The 20268-nt window shown below is 44.9% G+C and overlaps 1 protein-coding gene across 1 annotated transcript; it reads left to right on the top strand.

Moving 5' to 3' along the window:
• The first annotated feature begins 12223 nt into the window (after nucleotides 1-12223).
• LOC100013604 (keratin, type I cytoskeletal 19) lies at nucleotides 12224-18521 on the top strand. Its single transcript, XM_007482219.3, has 6 exons — nucleotides 12224-12877; nucleotides 15710-15792; nucleotides 16086-16242; nucleotides 17198-17359; nucleotides 17491-17616; nucleotides 18090-18521. Exons 1-6 carry the CDS (start codon nucleotides 12440-12442, stop codon nucleotides 18345-18347), a joined length of 1224 nt encoding a protein of 407 aa, XP_007482281.1. The 5' UTR covers nucleotides 12224-12439; the 3' UTR covers nucleotides 18348-18521.
• The last annotated feature ends 1747 nt before the right edge of the window (nucleotides 18522-20268 follow it).

The following is a 20268-nucleotide window of genomic DNA, read 5'->3' on the forward strand; positions in this document are numbered from 1 at the left end:
GGAACTCCCCTTCTCAACCGAAATGTTCTCTATTTATATTATTGTTATAAATGTAATATTTAGGCATTATTTTCTATATTATATATTTATTTTATATTTATATCCATAGAATTACTATGAATGTAATTATTTTACATGGCAATCATTTTGTTAGACTACATGTTTTATTAAAGATAGTTCAACTGTAAGAAATAAAAAAAAGAAACCTCTTTCTTTGCCTTCTGTCCTAGAATCAATAGTAAGTCTTGGTTCCAAAGCAACTGGGGTTAAATGACTTAGCCAGGGTCACACAGCTAAGAAGTATCTGAGGTTGGATTTGAACCCAGGGTCTCCAGTCCAAGGGCCTGACCCTCTACCTACTGAGCCACCTTGCTGCTCTATAAGACTTTTATTAAGGGTTCCTTTAATGTGCCAAATCTTTTTACTGAATTTGTTCCTCAAAAGGGATGGGGAAGATTAAGGAAGAGCTTGCAGAGATCTGATACTTCCCTGTCATCTTTCTGTGAACCAGAGGAAAAAAGGAGTGCTTTCTTTTTGTAAGGAGCTGTTAATTTTTTTTTTGCTTGTTGTTTGTTATTTTTCAAGTTTTGGACTGGACATGTGATTTTATTGGGATAGGTAATCCCCAGGCAGAAAATTCCCTCTGCTAATGCAGATTTGCACCTGCTCTGAAAATTATTGTTTTAGAGCCACAAGGGACACAAAGATTGGACAACTTCCTGCCTTCCCTCTCCCCCCTCCCCCCCCAACACACAGCTCCTGGACTTAAAGTGCTTACAGTCTAAGAGGAAAATATGTATATATTTTTTTCTTTCTTCTTTTTTTTGTAGTAAAATTTTTTTATTATATTTTATTTGATCATTTCCAAGCATTATTCATTAAAGACAGAGATCATTTTCTTTTCCTCACTCCCACCCCCCATAGCCGATGCGTAAGTCCACTGGGCATTACATGTTTTCTTGATTTGAACCCATTGCTTTGTTGATAGTTTTGCATTAGAGTGTTCATTTAGAGTCTCTCCTCTGTCATGTCCCCTCAACCGCTGTAGTCAGGCAGTTGCTTTTCCTCGGTGTTTCCACTCCCATAGTTTATCCTTTGCTTATGAATGGTGTTTTTTTCCTAGATCCCTGCAGATTGTTCAGGGACATTACACCGCCACTAATGGAGAAGTCCATTAAATTCGATTATACCACAGTGTATTAGTCTCTGTGTACAATGTTCTCCTGGTTCTGCTCCTCTTGCTCTGCATCACTTCCTAGAGGTTATCTAAGAGGAAAATATGTATATTTTTAAACCCTTCCATCTTAGAGTCAATACTGTGTATTGGTTCCAAGGCAGAAGAGTGGTCTGGGCTAGGCAATGGGGGTCAAGTGACTTGCCCAGGATCACCCAGATGGGGAGGGTCTGAGACCAGATTTGGACCCAGGACCTCTGGGCCTGGCTGTCTATACACTGAGCCACCTAACCACCCCTTCTGATATTTTGAAATCCATTGATGGATATTGAGAATGAGCGCAGAGTCTGGTTAGCTCAAAGCAGCATGGCTGAGCTTTATTACAGGTGACATGCTCTCAAAGGGGCTGTGGACAGCTATTGCTGCCGTGATGCACTTGGAGAAACTCAGGGGATGGAGAGCTCTTATCTATAAGGCCATTTCTCTGGATCACCACCTGACTTGACTAGGACGCAGCAAGAGGCAGTGCCCAGCTGCCAGGGATTAAGGGTCCTCTGGTGCTTTTAAGTCAGGGCACAGTGCCTGGCACCCTGCTGGCTGCTGTGACCACCTAGGGGTCTCTAGAGAATGGACACAAATAAGCAGGATACAGAGAGAATGTGATAAGTGCAAAGCATGGAAGAATTGTTTCCTCATCATCTAGAAGGCTGGAAAGGAAGCAATTGTTTATTAAGCACCTGTTCTTTGCCAGACCCTGTGCAAAGTACTTTACCCATATGATTCTCACAGTAACCCTGGGAGGAAGGGGCTATTATTATCCTTCGTTTAAAGGTGAGGAAACTGAGGCAGATGGCAAATGACTTTCCCAGGGTCACAAAGTGAATATGTCTGAGGCTAGATTTGAACTTAAGTGTTCTTGAGGCCAGGCAAGGTACTCTATCCATTGTGCTACCTACCTAGCTGCCCTGAGAGAAGTAGGAAGTATTGTGTGAGAAGCTTGGAGAAATAGGTAGAAGGCAGACTGAGGAAGGTGAGGTAGGGCAAGGAGTGGGTAATCAGGGAAGGCTTTGCAAAGGAGGAGACACCCAAGTTGGAGTCCTAATGGAAGGATTTCAATAAATGGAAGTGAGGAAGCTATACATTTTGGGAATGGGGGATTAATAAATAATAATAGCTAGCATTTATATGGTATTTAAAAAAAACTCTTACCTTCTGGCTTGGAATCAATATTAAATATTGATTCTAAGGCAGAAGAGTGGTAAGGGCTAGGAAGATAGGGTTAAGTAACTTTCCCAAGGTCATATAGCTAGGAAGGATCTCAAGCCAAATTTGAATCTGGGACCTCCCATCTCTGGGCCTGGTACTCTATCCATTAAGCAATGTGCCATATGAGTAGTTCTAGAATCAATAAGCCCTGAATTCAAATCCAGATTAAGACATTAGCTTTATTTTTTACTCAACTGTTGCCCATCGCAGTTTTCTCAACTGTAAAACGGGGAATCATAATAGCACCCACCTCTCAGGACTGTTTTGAAGATCAATTATACATTTGGAAAATGATTAACACAGTATCTGGGACATTTAATTCATGCCTGTGTCCTTCCTTTTTGGCACAAACAATTATTACAGAGGGTGGATCCTGGCTGGAGGTGATCAAGAAATTATGGAAGACATGGGTTTCCAGTTGGGAGAATCAACTTGATTAATTAAAAAAATTTTTAATCAGTTGAATCTCCACACCCCCTCCCTTTAAAAACCCTTACCTTCCATCTTAGGATCAATACTGTGTGTTGTTTCCAAGGCAGAAGAGTGGTAAGAGCTAGGCAATGGGGTGAAGTGACTTGCCCAGGGTCACACAACTGGAAAGTGTCTGAGGCCAGAGTTGAACCCACGACCTTCTGTTTCTAGGCCTGGCTCTCCATCCACTGAGCCATCCAGCTGCCCCATATCAGTTGGATTTTAATTGATAAAAGTGTATTTTTCTCCAGGTGTTCATCTCTAAAGAGAAGATGGATGATATGAACAAAAAAATACAGAAGGAGGAAACAGTGATTCATATTTGGGGAATGGGGAATAGTCAATTTGGCTGGGGCACTTGGCATTTAAAGGGGATTAGTGTGAAATAAAACTGGGCAGAACCTGGCAGGTGGTGAATGCCAGGTGGATGAGTGAGGTCTTTATTCAGTAGGCAACAGAGAGTTATGGATGGTTTCTCTGCTTGCCAGTGCTAGGATCAGAGCAGGGCATTAGGGAGGTTAAGCTAGCAGCAATGGGGAGGATGGATCTGAGAAAGTGAATATCAGACACAAGTAGCAATTCCTACAATAATCTGGGGGGTGGAGATGTAAAGTCCAGAATGGGTGTTGGCTGTAAGAGGTGGGAATAAGGAGGCTGGTAGAAGAGTTCTGCCAAAACTGGAGAGATTAAGTTTTGTGTTTATGGTCAGTTTGCAAACCCCTACCAGTTATTTCCTAAAGTATTACTGTAGATATATCATTCCATCATGGCTTCTCCCCTTGCCAATACAAACCAAAATAATAATGACAACCAGCATTTATATAGTACTTTTATGTAGTATTTTACACATTGAATCCTTATTACAACTTTATGGGGTAGGTGCTATTATTAACCCCTTTTTTCAAATGAAGAAACTCTGAATTGAGGTCTTCCTGCCTCCTAGCACTCTGTTCACCAAGCCAATTTTTAGTCAGTTCTATTACTCAGCAGATGATATTCAAAGTACTTAGCCTGGATTCAAGACCCTGTTAATTCTGGTTTCCCTCTCTAGCTTCATGTCCTACTACTAGCCTACATAAGTCCTCTAGGCCCACTTTGTGAATTCTAGTCTACTCAGGTATTTTTCTTTGCCTACAAAATTTTCCTCTCCTCTTCTGAGTCCTAGATTCTTTTCAAAGTTCTACTGTTCATTTAGGACATGAGTGACTTTAGAAACTCCTATTCCAGAAAAGTCCTTTGTTCAAATTCCACCTCTGACAATTACTACCTGGTGTGACCTTGGGCAAATCATCTAATCCCCCAGAGCCTCAGTTTACTCATTTGTAAAATGCTGTGGTCAGAGATCCCTGAAATTCCTTCTAGCTGTAGCTAAATATGATCCGATGTCTCCTGTATAAGACTATTTCCCTGAGAATAAGGATGGACCAGACTAAAGGTTGAAAGGCTTTGGGATTGCTCTCTCTTCTTTCTTTCTTTTCCTTCTTTCTTTCTTTCTTTCTTTTTCTTCCTTCCTTCCTTCCATTCTCTTTCTTTCTTTCTTTCTTTCTTTCTTTCTTTCTTTCTTTCTTTCTTTCTTTCTTTCTTTCTTTCTTTCTTTCTTTCTTTCTTTCTTTCTTTCTTTCTTTCTTTCTTTCTTTCTTTCTTTCTTTCTTTCTTTCTTTCTTTCTTTCTTTCTTTCTTTTCCCTCTCCCTTCTTCTCTTTATTGCCCTTTCATTGTTTCTGGAAGTTGTTTTCTTTTCCCAGTGTTATCAGACCAGTTATGTGGTTGGTTGTTCTTTCCTGGTTACATGTCCTCCCAGGGGTTAATGACTGCTGTCAGTGGAAGGGTAAGATTTTTCTGTTTCCCAGCTTCAGCCCCACCCCCAGTGAAGAGGATTACAGCCCACCCAGCTGGACTAGAGGCTAGTCTTCAGGTTGAGTAAGACCAGGAGACAGTAGGGGAGTTCCTTCATTCCACCACTTCTCTTGTTCCATCCAGACCAGCCAGGTTTGAGGGTGGCCATAAGCTAATGGCCATTAGGCTTGGCACAGTAGTAAGGCAGTGATTGGAAGGATTAGCTTCAGGGTAGGTTTTGGTCAGAATGGAAATGAGGTGCCCCTGGCAGCCAATGAGATCTTGTCATTGGTCAAAACTGAATCACTGCAGAGTGTGTGGGAGGGAGCTTCTATTTTTTTTCCTTCTGGGGTTTCCCACTATGGGAGGAAGCAACCTATCCTTATCTTACCGGTCTTTGGGGAGAGTTTGACCATTGTGCCAAAGCTAGGCTGGCACTGCTTCTCTTCCTCTTTCCCATAAGGATATTTTCAAGCCTCTGCTGCTCTGTTGTCTTTGGCATGGAACAATGGCTGAGGTTCCACTCCCCACCCCCAAATCCCCTTAGGCCCTAGCCTTTGGTTTAGACCAGCCTTGGGCACCATGATATATGGACTTACAACTCCCTGGAAGAGAGAATGCCATGTGTTTTCCAGGACTGGTGGTGCCCAGTGCCAGCTCCACCTAGCCCATTTTTAAAAGACATCTTCTACTGTCTCTCTTTTAGTAAGTATTTTCATTTAATCATGCTGAAGCTCAAGGTGCCAAGATCCTCTGGGGGCTGCCAGGAGGCATTAGGAAAGAGAGAACATTAAACCCTTTCTAGCTAAGGTAGATGCCAAGAATGTTTCCAGAGAAGAGAAATAGACCTAGGACCCTTTCCTTCCCAGGTAGCAGAGAGAGCTAATTTATGTTCCTGTCCCATTTGGTGATTGAAGCCTAATAACTGTCTAGTCCAGCAGGAAGTACCTTGCTAACCTCAAAATGCTATATAGATGTGAATTAATATTTTCATGTACAAATGTGCCTAGGAATCATTGTTGGGATTTGGGATCAGCTGTCTAGTTTCAAGAAGAGGGGCATCCTAGAGGAGAGGTTAGTCATTAGGAAGGACTTACAGAGAAACAGTGATATTTGGGCTGTGCTACAGCTTTTGGGAAATGTGTTCTTGAATTGGGTTGTGAGTTCTTTAAGGGTAGGAACTATCTTTCATGTTTGTATCCCCAGCATTGAAGCTAAGTGGCACAGTGAACAGAGGGCTGGGCCTGAAATTTGGAAAACTCACTTTCTTGAGTTCAAATCTGACCGGAGACACTTATTAGCTGTGTGATCCTGGACAATTTGATTGACCCTGCTTGCTTCAATTTCCTCATCTGCAAAGTGATCTGGAGAAGGAAATGGCAAACCACTCCAGTATCTTTTCCCAGAAAATCCAAAATGGAGTTACAAAGAGTCAGATGTGACTGAAATGACTGAATAACAAGAAAATCCCCAACATTTTCTTTTCTTTTTTTTTTAAACCCTTACCTTCCATCTTGGAGTCAATACTGTGTATTGGCTCCAATGTAGAAGAGTGGTAAGGGCTAAGCAATGGGGGTCAAGTGACTTGCCCAGGGTTACACAGCTGGGAAATGTCTGAGGCTAGATTTGAACCTAGGATCTCCCGTCTCTAGGGCTGGCTCTCAATCCACTGAGCTCCCCCCCCCCTCAACATTTTCTAAGGCAGAAGAGTTGTAAGGGGTAGGCAATGGGGGTCAAGTGACCCCCATTGCTCAGGGTCACACAGTTAGGAAGTATGCAAGAATTCCACATCTCCAGGTCTGGTTCTTTAGTCACTAGTTGACACCTAGCTGTCCTGAGAATGATGTTTTTTAAATAATTGAGGGAAATGCTAGATTTTAATTACAGGTTAGTGCAAATAAAGATATTTTTTCCACCCAAATTCATGGGCCTATTGAAATCTATTTAAGATCTCCTTAGGGGGTCAAGTACCCTAAGTTAAGATTCCCCACATTAGCTAGGTGGCTCAGAGATTAGAGTCAAGTCTAGGGATGGGGAAGTTCTGGGTTCAATTGTGACCTTAGATACTTCCTAGCTGTGTTACCCTGAGCAAGTCACTATGCCCCCCCCCCCCCCCCCAATTGCCCAGCTTACTGCCTTGGGACCAATACACAGTAAGGGTTTAAAAAACAAAAAGAATCCCCTCATTAGAATGCATGAGATTCTTAAGGGAAGGGGGCCTATATTTTTTGCCTCGAGTCTAAGAAGTACTTACTACTAAGAGAAAACTGCTTTCTCTTGAGATCAAATAAATCTTTCGCCTTTTACTGAAGAAGTACTTATTAAATGCTTGTTGCCTGAGCCATGGGGTCCTGCTCTATCTGAGCATCCCCAAATGTCCTTTTCCCTGCCCGACTCTCCGCTTCCCTCCTCTCCTCTTCCCCCAGTATAGGGTGAGGAAAGCAGTCCTGAGAGACTGCACGTACAGCTTCTGGGGGAGGGAGCAGGCAGGCTCTGGAAAAGTCCACTGAATATACAGCCACAGGGCTTGCTCCAGTCCCTGAATAGTCGAGCAGAGAATTTAGCTCCAGGTCTCGAAGTTGGAGAGAGCCACACCCTCTCCTAGCACTGGCTGGGTTCCTTCCTCCCAGACCATCTTCTCTCTTCTACTGCCCCCCCCCCCCCCATCTTGGCTCCAGTTTCTAGTTAGGCTGGTTTTTTCCTCCCTGGGGGCTAGAAGAGGACAGTGGGAACCTTCCATGGCATCACCTGCTCCCTCTCTCTCGGGTCTGTGGCCTCTTTCTTCTGGAAATGGTATTGATCTGTTGGGAAGGTGGGTTGAGGGCAGCTTCGCACACATAGCTCTCTGCCAGAGTGGACTAGGTTACCGGCCACAAGGACAGGGCTGGGGGGGAAGGAGAGCCTTTTGGACACACTGGGGGACTTTCAAGACACAATGGGCTGTCGCTTAGGGTGCAGCCTTCTCTGCCTTCCTTGGGGAGGGAAGGAACATTCTGTATGTTTTCCTGCATTGTGAGTGTCCCATGCTCCTAATCCTGGACAAATATTGCTTCTGTGATAGAAACTAGATGCTTATCAAAAAATTCCTTAGGGAACAGAAGTTTAGGGACTTGAATACAAGGAATGAATGAATGAAAAAACATTTAGTAAGCACTTTACTATATGTCAAGGATGGTACAATGTAGAATGCTGGGCTTCAGGAAGATCTGACTTCAAATGTGACCTCAGACACTAGCTGTGTGACCCTGGGCAAAACACTTAACCCTGGCTGCCTCAGTTTCCTTATCTGTAAAATGAGCTGGAGAAGGAAATGGCAAACCACTCCAGTACCTTTGCCAAGAAAACTCCAAATGGGGTTACAAAGAATCAGACCTCACTGAAGGACAAACAATAAAAGGCTGCTGGAGTGGGTACTGAAAGGTAATGACATGGTCAGAGAGGGCTTTAGGAGTATTAATTTGGCAGCTGTTTGTAGGATTGTGGAGAGAGTTGAGGCAGGTTAATTAATTAATTAAATAAACCGTTACTGTGACAATCCAGGAAAGGAGTAAAGAGTATTGGAACTGTGAAGGTGACTGTGTGAGTGTAGAGAAAGGGATAGATGCTGTGAAAATAGAATTGAAGGTGGGCAAGTGATCAAATAAATAGATGAGGGAGACTGAAGAATCAAGGATGAGTAGGGCAGCTAGGTGGCTCACTGGATAGAGAAAGTCCTCGGTTCAAACAGAGCCTCAGACACTTCCTAGCTGAGTGACCCTGAACATGCTATTTAAACGCTAATTGCCTAGCGCTTACCACATTTCTGCCATGAAATCCATACTTAGAATTGATTCTAAGAGAGACAGTAAAGGTTAAAAAAAAGTTAAGATGGAGAAAGATAGTGGCACCCTTGACCTCTGGAGGACTGGATGTGAATTGTCATTATTATGTCAGTTATTTCAAGGACCTGTGATTTCATGGTTTATGGGAACTCTTGCCATCAACAGATCTTAGAACACATAATTTATGGTCTGAAAGTTACCCAAGGATCAGATTGGTCAAGGGACTACTAGCCCATGGTCACCCAGCTCTTGTCAATAAAATAGAATTTGAACCCAGGTCTTCTGACTTCCAGCAAGTTATCCAGGGCATGATAACTATCAAATTATTGCTACCATGGTCAAACATCAAATATAAAGATGAGTGGATTTTCAAGTTCTCTCCCCTTCTACTACTCCCACTGACTTGCTTCATGGAAGAGAACTCTCCCTCCAATCTCATTTGTATTCCAGGACTTGTATTCCAGGACTCTCCCCTCTAGGTTTTATGTTTCCATGCTCTAAGCTGTGATTGCCTTCTTTCCTTAAACAAAGAAGACGGCCCTCACTCTTTTTTTTTTTTTAAACTGCTTACCTTCTATCTTAATATCAATTCTAAGACAGAAGAGTGGCAAGGGCTAGGCAATCCAGTTCAAGTGACTTGCTCTGGGTCCTGCAGTTAGGAAGTATCTGAGGCTAGACTTGAACCCAGGTCTGGCTTTTTATCCATTGTGCCACCTAGCTGCCCCAAACTCTCTCACTCTTAAATTTTCCCCTTCTCTCCAATCCTAAACTTCCTCAACCCTTCTAATCCCACTCCATATCCGATGTGTTTTCCCCCCAAAATTTGTTCATTTCACCTTTGCAATATCTCTCATATACCTCCTCCATTCCTCTGATACTTCTGCTGCCCCCTGGTATGGGCCCCCATTACCTCACATCTATGTTACTATGAGAGCCTTAAGCTTTAAGATTTGTCTGCGGGAGACAAATCTCTCTACATTCCAGACCATCCGCCCTTTAGTCACCAAAGTAATTTTCGAAAAGTGCAGATCTGACCATGTAACCCCTCCTATCAATAAATTCCAGGAACTACCTATTAACTCTAGGATCAAATACAAAATTCTTGAGTGAGTGTTCATAGTCCTGCATAACCTATTTCTCCTCCCCCATCTCTATTCTTCTTACATGTTCACCTCCCCCTCCCCAATCCTCTTTGATCAGTGATCCAGAAATGCTGGCTTCTTGTCTGTGGGTATTTTCTCTGACCGCCTTCCATGCTTGGAATGATCTTACTTCCTCCTGACTTCCTTAGTTTCTTCAGAGTCCCAGCTAACATCTCACCTTCTATAGGAAACTTTTCATGATTCCCTCTAATTCTAGTGCTATCCCTCTATTAAATATTTCTAATTTATCTTGTCTATAGTTTGTTATAGATAGTTTTTATGTAGTTTCCTCCCTTAGACTTTCTTTGTTTTCCCCAGTGCTTAACATAGCGTCTGGCCCATAGTAGGTGCTTAATAAATGTTTATTGGATGACTGACTTCCCTCAAACAGCTTTACACTAAGTCCTTTCTTACTATGATAGAGTCAGGAGATTATTGCCACTAACCAACTAACTATGCATACCCTTACAGATCCAATGATCTCTGAGGTCTTCCTTCTAAACAGGCTTCTATTCTTTCACTCTATTTCTTTTCTTTCTAAGGACCATGATCTTCCCATTGAGCATCTATCCCTTTGTCTACACTCATCATACACTCTCCTTCCTAGAGACGCTGAACATATAAGTAGCTTCTAAATAAGAATTCTGGGGGGCAACTAGGTACTCAGTGGATTGAGAGCCAGGCTTAGAGATAGGAGATTCTGGGTTCAAATCTGTCCTCAGACACGTCCTAGCTGTGTGACCTTAGGCAAGTCACTTAACCCCCATTGCCTAGCCCTTACCACTCTTTTGCCTTGGAACCAATACACAGTATTGATTCTAAGGTGGAAAGTTAAAAAAAAAAAAACAAAAAACTCGGACCTAGGTAGAGTCAGTGCCAGGTTGGATACTCTTTGATCTTGGATGGATAGGGATCAAGGCTTCTCTTTTGAACCACAAGGACTTGAGCAGTGTTGTGCTGATTTTCTAGATGTCCCAGAGAAGTTGAGGGGCCTATCCATAGGCAGTAGGGGAAGGCTCAACTAACCTAGCTCTCTAGCTACATTTTGATGTTCTACAAGGACTGTCTCTGATAGAACTGCAGCATGTAGCATCTTATTCAGATTGATCCCTGCTGGCTCTTAGGAGGGAACCCTCCTTTACAGTCCCAAGCTTAGGAGGGGCCCAGGAGCTTAAGAGCTAGTTTAAGTGGAGATGGGGGTGGGGGAGTCAGAGACAGTTGGAATGGCCTCTTTGTTTTCTCATTCCAAGATTCCTGGGTGTCAGCCTTCTCTGGGAGAAGGGGCCACTCTGCCTCCCCACCAGGGTCTGAAAAGGTAGCTATGGTAACTATCTGACCAGCAAATCTCCCAACTCTTCTCCCTAGGAGCTAGGCCTAGGGAGAGATAAGGGAAGGAGTGACTCATACATGGTGCCAGAATGATCCTGGCAGCTCTGGCCTTTGTTAAGGGGCCGGTGGGCCCTAGCCCAACACCCTCAAATTCACAGGGCATTTCAAACTTCCACCCCATTTCTACTCTCTTCTTTCTATTCTCTTCACCCTCTTTTGTACTGTTTGGCATACCTTCTGGGTTCTTACAAAGATCAGCCTTTCTTGGATCTAAATGGACTGGCAACTGGCTTTGGTGGGAGGGGGTGGTGGTTCCTGTGGTAGGGAGGGCAATAAAGTATTTTTGGTCAGGGAAACTGTTATCTTGGGACAATTTGGGGCATGGGGATGAGAGTGGGATCAAGGCTAGTAGGATTTACTTGCTGGGGAGGGGTGAAACATTGTTTACAATCTAGTCCTGAGTTGGAATTTGCAAGGCAGTGCAATTGTTATAGGGATGAGGAATGTTACACATTTATGGAAGGAGCAATGGATTTAGAATCCAAGGACAGGGGATCAATTCCTGGTTAGGTCACTAATTACCTCTGGGATTTGGGGCCTTGGTTTCATCATCTGTGAAACAAAGGAAGATGGACTACGGGGCTTCTGAAGTCCTTCAAAGCTGGAAATTTGTGTTCTCCCAAATGTCCTTCCTGGAAAAGGGTTAACCTTCCCCATTCCTACTTTCAGTCCAAGGATCAACATGAATAGAAGGGAGATTTGCAGGACTAGAACTGGGTGTGGGGTCATGGGAGAGTTGGGGACAGGGGAAGCTAGGTGTTAGGGTTATATAGAGGTGAGTCCTGTGGTTTGGAGAGACCCTGAAAGAGGGTTCCCAACTGCATCAAAGTGGGTGAATAAAGGTTGTGCAGAAAATAGCCCAGCACCCTCCTGGAGCTTTCTCCAGGTGTGGTGCCCAGAGCAGTCCCTCAAGGGCCTGGCATTGGTCTAAGGTGGGGCAGCTTTGTCTCCAGGGAATAGCAGGAGCCAAGTGGTTCAAAGCAGACCTCTCCCCTTCCCCCCTCCATTGTGCCTTTTGCGGGTTGCGGTGGAGAACGGGGAGGCTCAGGGTATGGGGGACCCGAGAGGGGGATGGAGTGCAGTTGGGAGGGTGTGTGTGTGGGGTAAGAGGGGTTTGTTCTGGGTGTGTCTGAATGTGGGACTGACCAATGGGGAAAGGGCCCATGTTTGCATTGTGCAGCCAGGAAATTCCTCAGGGCTCAGATATCGCCTCTGACACCACCCACTGTCCTCAGTAATAAAGAGAGGCAGGTAGAAGCCCTCTGCACTTTCCGCTCTTACTTTCGAGCGCCCAGCAGCAGCCTTCCAGGGTCCCAAACTCTAGCCTCGCAGGCCATCACCATGACTTCCTCCTACAGCTACCGCCAGTCGTCCTCCACCTCCACCCTGGGGATGGGGACCAACAACCCCATCCGCTTTGGAAGCGGGGTTGCGTTGCGGGCGCCCAGCATCCACGGAGGCTCGGGCGGCCGGGGCGTGTCCGTGTCCCGTTTTGTCTCCTCGGGCCTGAGTGGGAGCTACGGGGGCGGCAGCAGCAGCAGCTGCAGCAGTTTCAGCCTGGGCTATGGGGGAGCCGACGGGCTCTTGGCGGGCAATGAGAAGTTCACCATGCAGAACCTCAACGATCGCCTGGCCTCCTACCTGGACAAGGTGCGTGCCTTGGAGGAGGCCAACTCCGACTTGGAGGTCAAGATCCGGGACTGGTACCAGAAGCAGGGCCCTGGACCCTCCCGGGACTACAGCGCCTACTTGAAGACCATCGAGGACCTCCGAGATAAGGTAAGGGGGTTGGGCGCTCTGCTCAGCGGGGACTGCCCACACCTGGAGCGGGAACTGCACCTGTTGCTGCTGGCGTAGGGCAGTCTGCGGAGGAAGGCGTGGTCTCTGGGGCGCCACCGGAAGCAGCTGGCGGTTAGCCACACCCAGTTCGGTACCCCGCCACCCTGGCTATGGAGCAGCTCAGGAGAGAAAGGCAATCGTTGAGGGCAAACTGTGGAGCAGAAAGGAAGCTTTCGCTCCAGGCAGCAAATATTTATTAAGCACCCAGGGTATACGGATTGAATGGAGTAGGATAGAGAGTTACCAAGCCTGGATCAAAGTCTGGCTTCTGACCCTACTGTCGACCTTGGGAAAGTCACAACTCGTCCCTCCAGAACATTAAACTGTAGAGTGGGGACTTTTTCTATTCTGGCAGATGGAAAAATCTTCACCTTTAGTGCAATCTAACCTGTTTAAAAAAAAGGTGCAGGGGGCAGCTGGGTAGCTCAGTAGATTGAGAGCCAGGCCTGGAGGTGGAGGTCCCGGGTTCAAATTTGATCTCAGACACTTCCTACCTGTGTGATCCTGGGTAAGTCACTTGACCGACATTGCCTAGCCCTTACCACTCTTCTGCCTTGGAACCATACACAGTATTGACTCCAAGATGGAAGGTAAGAGTTTAAAAAAAAAAAGTGCAAAGGGGTATATAAAGAAAGACAAGTTTTCCTCATTTTACAAAAAGATATTGAGTTCTTCAGAAGGAGAATTATTTGTTTTGGTAAGGTAGTAATAATGCAGTGAGGTTGATCTCAGGTCAGTTAGTAAGAACAGGCCAGGGCTAACAGTAAAAACTATTTTTTTTTTTTTGTGGGGGCAAGTAGATTGCTCAGTGGATAGAAAACCCAGGCCTAGAGATGGGAGTCCTGGGTTCAAATCTGTCCTCAGTTACTTCCTAGCCGTGTGATCCTAGGCAAGTCCCTTAACTCCAATTGCCTAGCTCTGCTTTAGAACTGATACCAAAACAGAAGGCGAGAGTTTAAAAACAAATCCTTTTTGTGCCTTCAGTGTGTAGCGCTGGGCCCTAGGGACATAAAAAATTTGGATTTGCTATCCCTGCCCTCGTGGCATATAGTCTAACCCTTTCATATACAGTACCTATATGCAAAGTAAATGATTTTAGGATGATGAGCCTGGCCAGGAACCATTGTCCTTGCTGATAATGTCTCTCTGAGCCCACTTCCCTCCTCCCTCTCCCCCCAGCCCAAGTGTCCTGTGGCCTTTAGGATTCAGAGAATCCCAGGATTCTGAGATCCTGATTGGAAGTGGGGCACCTGCTACTGACTGTATTCAGGGCCAAAACCCTAACTCCTTTGGAATAGGGATCATTTAATTCAATGTATCTGAATGTGTCTCCCACCTTGTACCAGTGCTTAGAACACAATAAAGGGCCCCTCCCATGGGGTCAGGGGAGGGGTGGGGCACAATGGAGGGCCACACTTACAGGATCTTTACTATTTTCTGGTGTCACAGACTAGGGAGGTAGAAAGGAAAATTTGGAGTAGTCCTGTTTCCAGATGCCTTTGTTGTGACCTAAGCTAGGCCAGATGTTAGCCTCCTGAAGCTTCAGTGGGAAGGACTCAATAGATGCTGCATGATCCTGGAGCTGCCCAAGTTAATCTTTGTCATCATCGTAGCTAGCATTTATATAATGCTTACTATGTGCACTTTGAAAATATCTCATTTGATAATCACAACAATCCTGGGAGGTAGGTGCTATTATTATCTCCATTTTATAAATGAGGAAACTGAAGTGAAGTGACTTGCTCAGGGTCACACAGCTAGAAAGTGTCTGAGGCCAGATTTGAACCTATGACCTCCGATCTCTAGGCCTGGCTCTCAATTCATTGAGCCTCCCAGCTGCCCCCCCCCCAGTCTGGCCTCTTTTAAAAGCCTAGGAGTGCCTTGAGACTGGGGACACCTTGGGCAAAGTATTAGGGGTCCAGTGATCACCTAAGGAAGACCTCACTGATTTCTTGGGACTTTTTTATTCTATTTCTAGGTTCCTAGATTTTTCCTCATCTCTACTCTCTGCTTCTTTAAAGGATAGAACACTTTTTGGGAACAGACCCATGATATTATTGATATTATAGTGTGAAAACCCCTCTCTACCAATTCAGATTGGCCACTGCTGGGCAATTTAGAGAACTGCCTGGTGGCACAGAGAGAGAGAGAGATAAATAATTTGCTCAGGGTCATACTACATATAGTGGAGGTGGAAGTGGAAATTGAATTCCAGTCTTCTTAAAAGTCCGGTTTCTAAGCAAGGCTGTCCCTTTTAAGCATTTAAAACAAAGGAAGTCAAGCATATTGAAATATAGTTATATATAATATTTTATATAAATAAATATTTGTATATATACATATGTATATGCATGTATATAAAGTTCACAGACCCCAGGTTAAGAACTTCTGACCTAGTGTCCCCTCATTTTATAGTTGGACAAACTGAGGGAACAGAGAGATACCATTTGCTTTAGGGAAATCAGTGGAAGGACCAAGACTAGGACGAACATAGTCTGATCCTTAATCCTATGCTCTTACCACTATCCCACACGTCTTCTCTGTTTCTCAGCTTCAGCTCTTCCAGCCCCTTCCCCAACTCTTTTCTCATCCTGCCCACTGTAATATTTCTCCCAGTGGCAAACCTACCGCCTCTGACTCAGCCTGAGTCCTCTTGGCTCTGGCCCGTTGGATAAACAGTCTGGGAGTGGTCAGGGTGATTTCTGTGTGCTTGCCTTGCTTGAGCTGGGCCATGCCTGCAAGCTCAGTCTGGGGGCACATTCTGTCTTTCAGATTCTTGGTGCCACCATTGAGAACTCCAAGATTGTTCTGCAAATTGACAATGCCCGTCTGGCTGCGGATGACTTCCGAACCAAGTGAGTGCCTCTTGTTGCTCGGGGGTGAGTGCAAGGAGTCCTGCAGGGTATCCAGATGAGGGGAATGCGGGGTATCTACTGCTGAGGGGTAATGTGTGCCATTTGATGGAGTCTCTGCTTTTCTGTCCAGGTGACAGATGGGGCATGGGAGGAGGTCTGCCTCCCTTCTTCTTGTAAGATTATCCCGAATGACCTCTGAACTCCATGAAAGCAGGGAGGCCCCTGGCACACAGGGATGGATGATGCCACTTGTCGGAAACAGATTTGACACTCCACTCTGTTCTCTTTGCAAGGTTTGAGACTGAGCAGGCCCTGCGTCTTAGTGTGGAGGCTGACATCAATGGCCTGCGTAGGGTGCTGGATGAGCTGACTCTGGCCAGGGCTGACCTGGAGATGCAGATTGAAGGCCTGAAGGAAGAACTGGCTTATCTTAAGAAGAACCATGAAGAGGTAAGGGCAGGGGAGAAGGGGGAAACAGCTAGTGTACCCAGTTAGTGGATTGAGAGCCAGGCCTAGATAGAGAGGTCTTGGGTTCAAATCTGTCCTCAGATGCTTCCTAGCGTAAAAATTAAATTATTTATCTAATAATAAAAATATCATATTTTATGAGGTGTATTAAGGATTATTAGAAATCAAGAATACAAAATAAAAACCATGTGCCCATGGCTGATTAGTCCATTCAAAATCCCCACACTTAGCTTACTTGCTACATCATTACAATGGGAGAGAAGAGAAGAGAAGAGAGAGAGGGAGGCGTTACTTCCAGTTAAATATCAATTGTGATCTTGCCAACCTGGGGATTCAAGTGAGATTATAGGGAATTCTGGGAAATACTGGGAAAGGACTTCTGGGGATTGAAGTCTGGGGTTCAAAATCTCCATTTTTACACTAGTTGGGTAACCCTGGGCAAGTCACTTAACCCACACTGCCTAGCCTTTATTTACTGCTCTTCTGCCTTGGAACCAATACACAATATTGATTCTAAGATGGAAGGTAATGGTTTAAAAATAAATAAAAAGAAGTAAGGACAGGTCCAGGTCAAGAGTTCTCTGAACCCTGGCCCTATACTCCATCTGTTGTGTTTTTTTGGCATCCTGGGTACCACCTCTCAACATACATTTTCAAGGTGCTTCTCCTTATTATGATCACATTGGTTATACTCTCTAAAGAGTCCTGAGCACTGTCAGGGAAAGAGGTAGAGAGCCACGGATGGTGGTTTTTGGGTCTGTTCAAGTAAGATCTGAGGCAGATTAAGTTTACCCTGAAACACCAGTAGTGTGATACAGTAGGAAAAAAAGCTCCAAATCACAAGATTTGAGTTTAAATCCAGTCCCGTCACCTAGGAGTTGGCTAGAGAGAACTTGAGCTCTACCAGCTGATGGTAGTTCCCTGTGTGTTTCTGCAGGAAATGAATGCTCTGCGTGGGCAAGTGGGTGGCCAAGTCAGCGTGGAAGTGGACTCGGCACCAGGTATCGACTTGGCCAAGATTCTGGCTGACATGAGAAACCAGTATGAGGTCATGGTTGAGAAGAACAGGACCGATGCTGAAGCTTGGTTCAATCACAAGGTAAAGAAGGAACTGGGGGGAGAGGAGTGTTGTGTGGGAGAAGAGCCTGAAACCTGACAGTGTTCAGGCCTGGGCTCTTTATCCCCCTGAAGGCCCTGCCTAAAAAACTCACACCCAGCTCCTCATTTCAGATCGAGGGACTGAACCAAGAAGTGGCCGTCCACACAGAACAGCTCCAGACTAGCATGACCGAAGTCACCGACCTCCGGAGGACCCTCCAGGGGCTGGAGATCGAGCTGCAGTCTCAGCTCAGCATGGTATCTAGAGCTTTGCTCTTGGGTGGTAGACACACGTATCCTGGGAGGGATGCTTTCTAAGTGATACCAAAGCCTGAGGAAGGGATGGATTCTTGAAGCTATCCAATTCTCCATCACTGGGCTTAACCCAACCCAGGGCTGTGTCTCCTTTGTGTGAGATTAAAAATTCATATCCAGTCACTCCAAGTATTATGTTTTATAAGATTTATTAAAAATCATTTGAAGTAGAGGAAAGAAATAGCCTGAGTAAAGAGAATTTCCCAGACTGTAAAAGTGGGAGAAGAGAGAGCAAGGGCGGAGTTAGAGAAACTTTATCCATAAAATGTAAGGACATAACATGGAGGAATGCTGGGAAATGTAGTTCAAGGGTACAGAATTCTAATTTCACAATTGGCTACATCTTTTAGTACGGTCAGACAGAAGTTTTCTCCAGCCCCTTCTCTATCTTCCTTCTTTCCCTTTTCTTTCTTCAGAAAGCTGCCCTTGAAAACACGCTCGCAGAAACGGAGGCACGTTTTGGGGCCCAGCTGTCCCAGAAACAATTTGTCATCAGCAACATTGAGGCCCAGCTGAGCGACATCCGAGCGGACACAGAGCGCCAGAACCAGGAATATCTGCATCTCATGGATGTCAAGAGTCGGCTGGAGCGGGAGATTGCGACCTACCGAAGCCTACTGGAGGGCCAAGATACCCAAGTCAATAATGTACCCCAAAGCCCCAAAGCCCCCTGAGCTTTAGCAAGCTTCTGGGGGGTCAGAGAGGCCTAGGTACAAGGCTGCTGGAAGGTGGAAGGTGGAAGCAGCCAAGGGAGGACTCCTATATTGGAGGGTGTCTGGGTGGGAGAGAATAGCACCCTGGATATATTTCTGTATCCTCCCTAATAAAAATTTCTGACCTTAAGGAAATATGTTTGGTTTAGTTTATTTGAACCCATAGGGATGGGCCTTGCTTTAACTCCTTTCAAAATGTTTTTCTTCTCTTTCTCTGACTTTCTTCCTCCCTCTTTTACCCTTTGCCCTCTTTTAAGCTGTCTCCTTTTTCTCTTCTCCCTCCTTCCTTCTTACTCCTCTTTTCTTTCTCTTCCACTTTTCCCCTTTCCCTTTCCCTCAGTCTTCTTCCTTTTTTCTCTTCCCTTCTTACCCTTCTTCCTCCCTCAACCTTCTCCCTTCACTTTTCTCCCTCTTTATTTACTTTTCCTTTCTCTCTTCTTTTCTTTCCTCCTTCCTTCTCTTTTCTTCATTTTGTTTTTGCCTCTTTTCTTTCAGTAGTGTTCATGGTTCCTGGGATTAGGAGTGATTTCTATGGAGATCTCTAAGATCTTCCCATTCCTGTGTCCTGAGCCAGGCACAAAAAGGAATCCTTTAGGTATATTGCTTGTCCTCTGCCATCAGACTTGTGAATACTTTCTTTAGCATATTGGTACTGTTCCTGCCATAGAGCTAGCGTCCTGCTCCTGTTCCTCCTGCCCATTACCCCCGATTGTTCATATTCTTTTTTTGCTTAAAAAACAATACCCCATAAAGATGGTCTGTAGGGCCTGACAAATTGAATTAAATAAGCATTAAGTGCAAGGCACGTTGATACTTGATCCTATGGATTTCTTTTGTCTCGCATATGATTTCCTCTGAAAACTCCCAGTGTTGAAACTCCCTTCACTGGTGAAAGTTTGAAATTTGTCCATAACTCAGCCTAAGAGAGTTCCCGAGGCCACTGAGATTAAATTATGTGCCCACTTTTGTTTGTTCAGTTGTTTCAGTAGTGTCCAATTCTTCACGATCCCTTTTGGAGTTTTCTTGGCAAAGATACTGGAGTGGTTTGCTATTTTCTTCCCCAGTTCATTTGACAAGGAAACTGAGGCAGACAGGGCTAAGCGACTTTTTTGGGGTCACGTAGCTAATGTCTGAGACTGGATTTGAAATGGGGATGATGAGTTTTCCTGATTCCTGGCCCAGGACTCTATTCATTGCACCACTGAGTTGCCACCAAAGGCTGGATTTGAACTTAATGGTCCTGTGGGTTCCCTTTATTCATTGCACTGTTGCCTTATGTAGGCTGAGGTTACAGAGAAAAAGGAAAAAAAGTTCCTGCCCCAAGTGTTCTACTGTAAGTATTTTCTATGGGATAATATGCAAAAAGAGAAATACATATAAGATCATTTGAGGAGGGGTTGAGTAGTTTTTAGGGAGGGTGAGGAAAGGCTTCTGATAGAAGATGGCATGTCAGCAGAGCTTACAATAAAGTTCAGAATTTGAGGAAATGGAAATGAGGAGGGAGTGCATCTAGGGTATTGGGATCAACAGTACAAAGGCACCTGCTGAGATAGGAGATAGGAGATAAGATACAGAATAGGTGAGTTCAGAGAATGAGTCTGTCCAGTGGGTGCATAACAAGGGAACCATGTGAGCTAGATCTGGGAAGGAAAGGCTGGAGGCAGGCTGAAAAGGGCTTTAAATGCCAGGCTATCGAGTTTGTATTTTATCCTAGAGTTAATAAGGAGCGATTGAAATTTCTTGACCAAAAGAATGGCATAGTTTGACCTGGGCTTTAGGAAAAAATTATTTTGGCAACTCTGTGGAGGAGGGATTAGAGACGAGAGAAACCCATCTGGAGACTGCCGGAAGAGAGGTGATGAAGGCCAGAACACGCAGGGTG

The sequence above is a fragment of the Monodelphis domestica genome, chromosome 2 (genome assembly GCF_027887165.1).
Source record: "Monodelphis domestica isolate mMonDom1 chromosome 2, mMonDom1.pri, whole genome shotgun sequence".
NCBI lineage: Eukaryota > Metazoa > Chordata > Mammalia > Didelphimorphia > Didelphidae > Monodelphis > Monodelphis domestica.

What these genes read in the sequence shown, in the direction of transcription:
- LOC100013604 (XM_007482219.3), top strand. Translation starts at nt 12,440, where the DNA reads ATGACTTCCTCCTACAGCTACCGCCAGTCGTCCTCCACCTCCACCCTG. An exon ending in AAGCTTGGTTCAATCACAAG is followed by an intron (nt 17,360 to 17,490) that starts GTAAAGAAGGAA and finishes TCCTCATTTCAG; the next exon opens with ATCGAGGGACTGAACCAAGA. An exon ending in TGCAGTCTCAGCTCAGCATG is followed by an intron (nt 17,617 to 18,089) that starts GTATCTAGAGCT and finishes TTCTTTCTTCAG; the next exon opens with AAAGCTGCCCTTGAAAACAC.